Genomic DNA, 11,256 nt, shown 5'->3' on the forward strand with positions numbered 1-11,256 from the left:
GAAGTCGGTAGTAAGGGTGCGGGAGGCTGACTGGCACTTCGGGCGGAACGCGTTGCTGTGAGGGCCGGGGCACGGCCTTGGTCTTGAGTAGGTGTGCTGAGGTGGGCAGCGTTCCGCCGCGGTCCTGGCGCCGCTGCCGGCGGGCAGGAGCTGGGCAGGCTGGGGGAGGGGTCCCCTCCCCAGAGGGATCGGGCCCCCGCGCAAAAATCGCTAGAGGTATCGGCCATCAGTGCCCCAAGGAGGGTCTGCCCTGAGAAGGCGCTGGGGAGAACCTCGGCGCAGCCCTAAATCGGATCCCTCCGTGGGGTCCGTACAGTAAATGTGAAAATCGGCGGTTTCGATTTGTCTGTGCTCCCGAATCTGTATTCCTGCAGTGTTCCTACCTGCTGTTCAGGAGAAAGTGGATCGAGTGCTCTCTCCTTTACTCTGCTACACCTCAAGCTCTTGTAGAGTAGGATCAAGAAAATACCCATCCTTGCTGTTTAACGTTAATCTAGTTGTTTTCAGGTGCAGAGCATGCTTTTCTTGATTGGTGTCTTTTATTTGTTTATCACAGTTTATTTACAATGAAAATGGAATTGGAGCTCAGGGAATTATTAACCAAGGGGATGTGAGAGCAGGTTGCCCTGTGACGTGGAAGGTCTGTGTCCCCACAGTGCAGAAAGTATTTGAAAAAAAATATTGCTGGTTTGTTTTGTCAGGATACAGCTATGATAGATAGAGCAAAGACTGGAAGGTACCCGGGTACCTGCATGACAGTGGGGTGCTTAAATAATCTCCCCCTGCAGCAACAAAGGGGGAGGAGGGGTGAAAGACATACACAGGAAGAATTTAGGGATAAACAGGTAAGAGATTCCCTTGCAGAACTGGAAGTGGTGACCGAAGAGGCTGCTAAGGGATAAGAGATGCAGAGGTTGTGCTGTGCCCCTGGGTGATTTTGCAGCACTTAAGTCTGGAGTCCTTGCTGGTTGCTGCAGCAGCGCTGGCAGTTTAGCTTGTGACCAGAAGGTGAGGTTGTTGAGGGATACCAAGCACCAGAGAAGATTGTAGAGATAGGAAATAGCTTGTTTTCCTGTAGATAGAAAGAATGCAACAGAGCCACACACTGGCTTGTTCAAAGAGGGGTTTGGATTGATAAAGGGATTCTGTTGTAGATTCTGCTCTCTGTTGAAGTAGTATAAGCCCTGTAGAGCCATTCTAGAGAACTAGTATTATAAATTAAATGAAATCCCTAATTATGTAGTAGTATATGAGAATTATTTGCATGTATATGTGAGGGAGGTTTTTCCGCTTCCTGTAGGGAGATGAAAATGAGCACTGTGTACGAGCTTAGGCATTTTTCAGGGTGTTACGCTTTCTACAACATAAGTATATTAAAAAGGTTTTGGTTTTGTTCATGTTAGTACATTCTTTTATAGCACAAGGTTACTCGCCCAGCAGAATTCTTAAGTCACTTAAACCCCAAACAACATACTTGCATTTAACTGTAAGGTTTTTGTGTATTTAGTCAGAAGTCTGGTGCTGTATTACACAGCACAGGTACAAATATGGGACTATTTGGTATGCAGTATCAATAATATCCTAGGTAACCCTGTTTGTTTTGAGAGCCTGTTAACGCTTCTGTAGAAATCATGGAAGTGATGTCCTGAAAGACATAATGCCATTGAATTTCTTGCCATGTTTTAATCTTTGTGTGAGGCCTACCTGCACCTTGTTTCCTAGCTGTGCTCGTACACAGAGGAAAGGCAATAATTCCTCTCTTTAATGTTTTCCAGGTTATTCAGAATTAATTCTCATGTCAGCAGAAAGCTCAACCATCACAGTTCGTCTTGTTCGCTCTTTTGAACACCGGAATTTCAGACCTGTGGTATATCATGGAGTTAACTTGGATCAGACAGTAAAGCAGTTCATTACTTTTGTGCAGAAGGGTAAGGGGCAGTTGTCTAATTCATTCATTTCAGTCCCATGTGTTGCTGTCTTTGCACAAGAAAGTGTAGGGGAGCAAATGAATGGGAATTCTGCAGCATTGGTAGAGATGCTGGATTTGTGTTTACATCCCTTGTGTGCTCTCTTCCCTTGGACGAGAAGTCTGGAGTTAATAAGAACTTCCATGGTCAGTGTGCCATGCCTAAATTTGGATAGACTGCTCTTCCTGCCCGAATCCCCATGCTTAGTCAAAAAAAGAGGAGGGCATTGCTGCATTTGGCTCAGTGCCTCAGGCTTCTGGAGTGGTGCTGTCAGGCAGCTATTCATAAATTAACAGGAGTAAGTTAATAGAATTTTCAGAGTCTTTGATCCATAGGAAGTACACCAGTATGTGGAATGTGGGAATGCAGGTCTGTTTGCTATTTGTGAGAAGAAAGGATCTTGAAAAATTGTTTTTGACACGGTGAGGTCTCACTGTGTATGTTTGCCTCTAAGTTTCTGTTTCCATCTTGGGCTTTGTGGTGCACATAATGTGGGCTTTATGTTTTAGAAGCCTTGTTGAATGTGACAGTGTATCTAAAGATTAATGTAGACCAGCCCATGCAGCAACTCAGTAGGTAGGGTGTTGCCCTAGTCTTGCAGGTGTGTTTCTACGCACCTAAATAGAAACCTTCAAAGGGTGCAAAATAATATAATTTAATTTTTTGCATGAAGTCAGATTAAACAAGTTTTGAACTATTATAGCTGATAACATTTGAGCAACTTCTAGGACATTGTCCTGGGCCTCATGGCTGTATTGTGTTTTTAGCCGCTTCCCTATTTCTAGACAGGGATAGGCATCTTGGGATGCTTTTTAGAAAACTACAAGCATTTCCAGAACACATGGAACAGATGTTGTTATGAAGAAGACAATAAAAAACAATGCTAAGAAACTCACTTTTGATGTGTGCAGAACTGCAATTCGCTGTTATTTGAGACAAAGCTAGTGTCTTGAACAAGACTTTTCTTATCCACAGATGGATAACGCTGTTCCTGCTCCAAAAGCTATGTTCTTTCCTTTACTGTAATCTGTTTTAAAGTGAGAGTTCGAGATAAATTGTTGAACTAGTAGTGAAATCATGATTTCAGCCACCTTGTTGCCAAGCACCTCACAGGTAGCTTGACCTTCCAAAGCCCTGGTTAAATCCCTTGGTGTCACTGGGAATGCTGGTGCTGGGGAAGGAGTTAGTGTTCTCGCAGTTGCTTTTGGGCTGTGTCCTGCATGTGGCTAGAGAGTTAATTTTCTACAGTTTGGCTTCCTTTTGGTGGCTGTTTCAAATGGCTGTGTTTACAGAACAATTCAGTTATGAATGACAGTTGTCAGCTGTCTGTATAAGGTAGAGAGAGATGATGTGCAAACCATTAACAGGATGTTCCTGGCAGTTTTCTGAAGGATCAGACACCTGTGATGAAGTCCTAATTACATCGATTCACTGTCCTCATGGGCTGTTTTGTTTAGAGGGACTTCATGCTTAAGTGAAGTTAATCAGATACGGAGTTCCTATAGAATCTGAGCCAAAGGTTGTGTTTTAGTATTTGATTCTCAAACAAGTCTTGTGTGTTGCAGATTTATTTTGATGTAAAGGATGTCCACGATACACACATTGCACCATCATGGAAAATAAAATGTTGGAAATAAAAGAAGACAACTTTGTTTTAACTTGGTGCTTTTATTTTAACAGATGTGTCTTCAAGAACAGGTCTTCCTCCTCCTTTTAAAAATTACAAGTATGGTAGGTGTTGTTTTTCTCCCCCCTTGTTTTAATTTCTGTAAAATGCAGATGAAACCTTTTACATGTTTTTATAGAATTTAAAAGATAACTGATGTGGAATACTCATATCGATGGCAGTGCCTGCCTATGTTTGTAACTCTGCCCAGCTTTTGTATCCAGGGTTATGCCACTGGGATCATGTCTACAAAACTTGACCATTATTTTGAAGTTCTGTATTAATCTTTTAATTAGGCTGCATGTTATATATTATTTGCTAATTGATACCAGTGGGTATTGGTATTACTTTTAAATTACATGTGTAAGTGCCTTTTAACTCTGTTTTTGCTCTAGTGAGCAACTTGTGATCTCAGACACTTGGAAATTGTAGTTCTTTATGTGCTTACATATTTCAGTCTCTATTTGCTAATTGTGAAGTCAGAAAGGATGGTGAAGCAGGAACTGAAGGCAGTAGACAGAAAATGCTTAAGACTGATACTTAAATAGTTTACACAATTTAGGAGAAGCAGGGGAACTGTGCTCAGGGTAGATACGAAAGCTTTTTAAATACAAGCTGATGGAATGAAATAGCCTGGTGTGAAATCCAGGCTGACATTATCCTCTAATGTAAAGCTATGTGTATATTTCCTTTCTGCGAAGATTGGCATGAACATGTGCAATTCATCAGTTCGGGACAGAATATACTTTCCAAATAGACTAAATTACTTCCTTTCTTAGAATTTGTTAACTTGGATGGCAGTAACTTATATTTTCCTAAACTTGGCAATTCTAAAAGTTCCCTTGGAGTTTTGCTGCAAGTGATCCTCCATCTCCCATGGTCTTGGAGTTGAGAAACTCCTTCCTCTACAGTGATTCAAAGAACTGAATGAGGAACCTACTTAATACATGTGAATGGTAATACACTCTATTTGCCTTTAAAAAAAAAAAAAAAAAGGGCGCAAAATCAAGACAAGCCAAGCATTTAATTCTGTGTTCTTGCTGGTGATAAAACAGTGCAAAATGAAGGCAGATAACGAGTTAGAAATTAAGATTTATGATGTATCAGTGGCAAGGACTTGAATGTCACTATTATTTTTAATATATTACTTAAGTTCTTAAAATCTAAATCTAGGTAACTGTAAGTTTGAATTTGGAGGTGCCTTTCCTCCGTCTACTATCTGTGTCTTTGGCTACTGAGGGGGTCTATCTAGAACTGCAGCTATCAGTTGTATTCCTGGTGTTGCCTCACCCTGCTGCTAGTTCTTTCGTCACTTAGAGTATCTGTTTAGTTTTTCCCAAGGCATATGTTGTGGCTTAGCACCTGATAGCATGTGTAGGGCTGAGCATAATGTGGGTGAAAAACACTGCAGAACTTTAAAACCTGTTACACCAGTTAGTGCAGGCCTACTTTGAGTGGGAAGGTGCTAGCTGCATGGAAATTTACACAGAAAAAGTCAAAGCCAAGTTCTTCACCTTCCCTTCAGGCTGTGAACCATCCAGGTTCATGTCTTTGCCATCTCTTTTGTTCTCTACTGTCTGTCTTGTATTTTGGTGATGAAAGGGCAGTGAGACTTCTGCATGAATAGTGCTAGTGAGGATCAGTTTTTTCTTTCTGCTGTGGCAGTGGCAGAAATCTCAGTTGGTCCTGGCCATGCCTCACTTTACCTGTTTCAGCTTCCTTCTCTCCAGAATTCAGCACCACTTTGTTATCTCAGCATCATATATAATACCATTGCGTTTTTACTCTTGGTTTGGTGCTATAACTCTCATCTCAAAGCTTGTGACTTACATTTCTCTTAATTTCTTTACACACATTGTTCTTCTCCTTGGTTGAACTCTTCTTAGTCAATCTTCTCATCTTCCTGCCCTGTCATTGCCATCTTTTCACTGATGGTGGCAGCCTGGGTGCCAACTTGTCTCGTAAGCTGCTGCTTTTTTTATTCCCCTCTGTGAATGTAGAGCAATATGATAGATAGTTCACAGAATCAGGCTTAGAAAGCTGTTTCTTAATCAGTTGTCATGGAAGCTGTATTACCAGAAAAGGGAAGATAAAAATTTGGGTATATGACTGAATGGAACTAAATGGGGATGAAATAGCAAAGGCTATTTAGAGGACATAAGGCTTTAGCTAGGATGAGAAGAGACTGCAGTTTCATCTCTGTAACAGAGTTACAGAAGCCATTTAGTAGCTCAGATGAAGAAATGGTAAACTGCTGCATTTGTAAACAAGTGAAATTGAGACAACAGTTCAGAGAATGACTGTGCAAAGCCTAGAGAAAAGGGAATGTGATAAAGTAGGTGAAGAAGCTTAAAACTAACAGGCAAAGACTGGATTGTATTTGCTGTGGTAGAAAGGTTTCGTGATTGCAGTATTTTGTTTCTGTGATTGCTTTTTTTTTTTTTTTTTTTCCCCCCCAATGCTTCTATGCAGGATGGATCTTGGTAACTGTGATTAAATATATGTCTTGCTTCTAATACTGCAATCATTACAGCATGCTAAGGCTGCTTTCTCAGTGACCTCTGCAGTGGGAATACAGAGTTGTTTTTACCTTGTCTAATGTTTTAAATAAAATACTAAATATGGGCCAGAGTGGTATGGAAGCAAACTTCTGAATGGAAATGTGATCTCTGTTGTTCTGAACATCTGAATACTTGCTCTCAATAGTTTGAAATTTGTTTTAGCCTATATTTAACTTTCTAGAATCCTTCTCTTACCAGACTATTTAAACACATGGTGTTCAGTTAATGAACAGAAACTAGAAACAGAACCAACAAACTAGAACAGAAAATGAGCAGGCAAGCAGAACAGGTTTTTGCTTCTTCGCTTGGAAGGGGTTGATGTGTTACTCTGGATGTGTTCAAAGACATGCTTTGGAATCTGTCCATTTGGGGTTTGTCTTGTTTGCTTGTGGTGGGGTTTTTTTTTTATGTTTAGGGCTGCAGGGGCATATTCTGGCTTCCATTCCCTCTGGATTTTTGCACTGAGCTGGTTGCTTTAGTGACCACATTATTTTCCCCTGTTTTTCCCTTTTGTTAACAAAGCCCTGCCCACACTGCCAGAGGAAAGCAGTATTTCCTTTTTTTTTTTTTTTTTTTTGGTACAGCAGAATTTCTTAAAGTGCTACACTGCACAAACATACTGGAGGTAAATATTATTAAAAAGGGTACAGCATTAAGAAGAGGAGAGGCTGTACATGTTCATGGAAAATGGACTTGCTTAATAAAATTTCTACCGTGGGTGTTTTCTTCATGAGGAGGAAAATTTCAAGGAAAGATCTGAAGTGGTCAGGTTACTGTGTTTTAATCACTTGCTGCCTATCAAATTAAGTGTAGTAGCTGGCAGTGCATAGATGTTGTTTGTCCTGCCCCAGTTGCATGGGATAAACCTGTTAGGTTAAAACACCCTAACTGGCATTTAAATTGACGTGTTTTGACTGGCAATTGGTATGGTCATCAGTTATTGTAATTCACCAGCAGAGAGAAGCCCAATAGGATGTGGTACCTTAATGCTGGATTGACTGGTTTAAGACTGTGGCTGCAGGACTGGGAAATTAAGATGTTTTCTTCTCTTTTAGGTTTAATACACAAAATTGTTTGTAATAAAAGATTTTGAACCTTATCCTTTTGTTTGTCTCTTTCCCCACCAAGTACAACTTTGGGTATTTCCTGCCTATTAAGTCCTATTTTAGGAAAATGTATTTTCTTTCAGATACGATGAAGATTGTTCATCAAGCACACAAGTCTAAGGTATGATTATTAACTGTGTTCTTCCCCTTTTACATTCTTTAATCAAGGCAGATCTCTGCACTGTCAAACAAGACTGGGGCAGAGACAGTCAGTTAATTCTTACTCTTTGTATTCTGGTTCTCTGATTTGTAGACTGGTGAACTTGTAGTGAGTTTGGAAGATGATGACAAACTGATTTTGAAAGAAGACAGTACACTAAAAGCAGCTGGAATAGGTAGGAGTGCATTTGCATTGACTGAAGGTGCTGTTCATTGTGGTTGTCATTAAACTGATAACTGGCTGATTATGTTTGGATAGCCTGCTGAAAAGTAAATGCTATTCCTGATGCTCTTTACACTACCTGATAATTATTCAGGGAAGAAGGGGGGATAATGTACATTCAAATCATTGGACTGAGGCAGCAGGTATCTGCACTCCAAACGTTCAGAATGCAAATTGTGATTTTTAGAGGGTATGCTTATAATTCTGCTGAGAGTAATTTTAAATGATTGACAGATAGGTTATTAGTACCGTGTCTGCTTAGTCTTATCAGTAACATTTAAACTGATGTTTTGGTTAGAAATGTAAGTAGTGGAACCAGCATGGAATAATGAAATAAGATTAGATTTGTTTAATGTGCAGCATACAGTGCCTGATAGCCAGATTGCTCAGGAAAGCTCAAGCAGTATCATTTAGAGAATGTGCTGAACATAGCAAAGACTTGAAACTTGACCTGATTTCTCACATTTTGACAGGGGACTACATATAGGGCATGTCTTTTGGTAATAATGTAAAGACATGTCTGTCATGATAAAATTGATGGTCCCTGGATGTCCTTTGGGCTTCTAATAAATGTGGCTGAATGACTTCGTGGCAGCAGGGTACTTAAGGGATGTAGTTCCATTCCACCTTGATATGGACATTCACTCATTTGAATCTGATTTGCCTAGCTGGAACGCATAAGTGCCTGTGCTCTAAGTGCAGGGGTTTCACAGAGAGAGCTCCCTCCTGCTCCCAGTGCCCTCTGATTGCTCCCCAGCTAGTAAATGGGATTTCTTTCTCATAGGTTTCTTGGCTCTTTTGTTTTCTCCCATTTACTTTCTGATTTTAAGTGACTTGGGATGTGTCTCTGATGCTTTATTCTGGGCTGCACTGCAACTGGCCTCAATATACCTTTCCTAAAGTCTTTGGGTGTTCCTGTGATATGAATGATAGTTATTCTCTGGCTGTATTAAACTAGGTCCTTTTATCTGGAGGGAAAAAAAAAAGTTCCTCAGGAAGGAGGGTTACTGGCATTCAAGTCTTATAGATTTGTAATTTAGTTAACAGAAGATTCATTTAAATGTGATTTTTATCTACAAGAGGCATAAGAGGCAATGCAGTTCAAGAGAGGGACTGATGACAGTACTAAATGTTGAATTAGAAATTACATTGTCCAGAGCTGCCTTCTTTCAAAAAGGTATTGATAAATATTTGTCTATATATCCACCTTTGAAGCTAGGTTTGTAGCTACAGCAGTGAAACAGTTGGATGTGATCTTCAAAAAGGTGTCAAAACATCAGAGTAAATGTTACAGTGAAAGGAAATCAGAGTAGACCAGCTTGTTCTGTGTCTGTACAAAGAAAGGGGTGCCTTATTCAGGGCAGAAAACAATGTAAAGCTGTTTTCAGAATAACTAGCAGCAGTTAGTCATTAGTATATACTGGGTACTTGTAATACAAAAGGAAAACTCTCACTTTGTAAAATGCAGCGTGCCATTTTGAATTTTGATATCTTCCAGTGTATCTTGACAAGAAAATTAGCTCTTAGGAGTGGGGTCTTCGTAATAAAATCTTGACAATTTTACTTCAACAAGAAGTGGAAAAGACTGAACCAAGGAAATGAAGCCTGATAGCATATACCTCTAGTCCTCATTTTGTATGGTTTCATTTAAATCAGTAAGAAGATTTGACATATTATATTTTTCCAATATCTAGTCTGGATAAGATTTCCTAGACTAAAGCAGAGAATTGCTGTTAGAAAATCTGGGAAATTCTGAGACACACAGAACATTTTTTCTAAGCTGTAGTTGATTGCCCTTGGCACTTTACAGGGTTGGGCTAGAGAGTTATAAATTATGAGGACATTAGATAAGTATCCTCGGGAAAGCCTCTCTGGTAGTGATTATTATTACAGTTATTATCTAGTCAGCAAAGCTAATGCTTGCCTGATTTATTTATTTATTTATTAATTTTAAAGCTGGGTGTATGTTAATCAAGTGTTCAGTATTCATTGCAAACAGTCTAGTCTGTTTTCTAGTTGAGCTTCTCAACCCCCTTCTGCTCTTTTTTACCTTTTTTTTACAAGACAGGCAGACTTCATTAACTTCAGATTTAATTTAAAAAACAAATGTGGAACTTATTGGCTCAGCACCTTAAAGAATTCCATGTTTAATAATTGTGAAGGCTTTCCATCAGATTTGTCTCTGTTCTGAATTAGTAATGTTGCTGACTTATTGTTTTAGAAGAGGAAGTCCTTGACCTACTGGGTTGAAAGAATTGTGACTGCTCTGAACCTTTGTGGGTCCTTTAGCTCTACCATATCCCCTGTGAATAATTAGAGGTATTTGAAGGTATTGCTGGAGAAGCCAATTTGTGTCTTTCACTTTGCATATTGTTGAAGCCTCATGAATTAATCATCAGCAGGGCAAAAAATTAACTTCTTCAGACACATATTTTGATGTGTCATGAGGGAGAATGTAAAGTGATCTGTAAAATATTCTACTGATCCTCTAAGTATTAAATTATTGTACCTGCAGGCTAATTTAATGGAAAAAATAGTTTCCTTCTCCCTTTCGTAACAGAAATATGCACAAAAAAAAAAGATAAAATCATGCTTCATTATTTTCCTAGCATTTAAGGTGTTAGAAATGCAATCACTTAATTTGCTGAATGCTTACACAAACAGTTCTGTGAAGGCTGTGTTAAACAAATCTTGAGGAGGCTTGTGTACATATTTACTTCTATATATTCAGGTTCTTGGGGTTTTTTTTGGTGGGGTTTTTTGTTTGTTTGCTTGCTTATTTGGTTTGCAGCAATGTTAAATGACATCTTTAATACTAGAATCTTTTTTGCAAAAATATGGGGGGTGAAGTGTGTGGTGGTTTATAATTGTTTTTGACTAAAAATTTGATTTTTAGTTGTTTTCCAAGATTCTAAATAGCTGCTTGCTGGATGGTTCATTTACTGCTGTGCTAAATATTTAATTTTTTTTTTTATTTGTTCTAGCAAATGAGACTGAATTAGCATTCTTCTGCGAGGAAGATTACAGAAACTACAAAGCTAATCCTGTTTTGGCCTGGTGAAGATCCCAAGAGATTGTTTTGTTTTCCCATACCTGTTGTAAATTTTCCTTATTCTGCTTAATGAGATTTTTCTTAAAGATCAATAAATCCTAGAGGATTGCTTTGCAAACAGTGCAATTCCCTTCCTATAGAAATTAATTTCTGTCAATGTGCTAAGACTGAGAGAAAGAAAACTGGGGGACTTTTTTCCTTTCTCATATTTCTTTTTCCTTTGCTTGCCTCAGAATGCAGGCAGTGCAATCTCTGACCTGTGACACGTGTTCTTTGTGTGATCCTACAGCAGATGTTAGCTACATATGGAGATTATATAGTGCGCAGTAAGATTCCATCACAGTACTGACTTCTAATGAAAATTGAAATGTTTTGCAACCAAATCACTGGATATTTTAGAGAGCTTGAGAAGAGACTCCCCCTGTTTCAAGTCAGAGCTTTACTCCTCTCATTTTGTTTGGTATCTTTTGTTTAAATAGTGCAGATTGGCAAGTGTTCCATGCTCTTCACTGCTGAATGCTT

General features: G+C 39.2%; 1 protein-coding gene across 2 annotated transcripts; it reads left to right on the top strand.

Moving 5' to 3' along the window:
• The first annotated feature begins 1,780 nt into the window (after positions 1-1,780).
• On the top strand, positions 1,781-10,848 carry LOC104400780 (chromosome unknown open reading frame, human C2orf76). 2 transcript variants are annotated; one of them, XR_719924.1, is made up of 6 exons: positions 1,781-1,928; positions 3,648-3,698; positions 7,384-7,421; positions 7,554-7,635; positions 8,765-8,859; positions 10,667-10,848. XR_719924.1 is itself a non-coding variant. In XM_010017195.1 (5 exons), exons 1-5 carry the CDS (start codon positions 1,796-1,798, stop codon positions 10,741-10,743), a joined length of 381 nt encoding a protein of 126 aa, XP_010015497.1. The 2 variants fall into 2 exon arrangements, 1 of the variants encoding a protein (XP_010015497.1); XM_010017195.1 differs by lacking the exon at positions 8,765-8,859 and having other exon boundaries at positions 1,796-1,928; positions 10,667-10,743.
• The last annotated feature ends 408 nt before the right edge of the window (positions 10,849-11,256 follow it).

Source organism: Nestor notabilis, unplaced genomic scaffold (genome assembly GCF_000696875.1).
Source record: "Nestor notabilis isolate BGI_N333 unplaced genomic scaffold, ASM69687v1 scaffold7586, whole genome shotgun sequence".
NCBI classification, from domain to species: Eukaryota; Metazoa; Chordata; class Aves; order Psittaciformes; family Psittacidae; genus Nestor; species Nestor notabilis.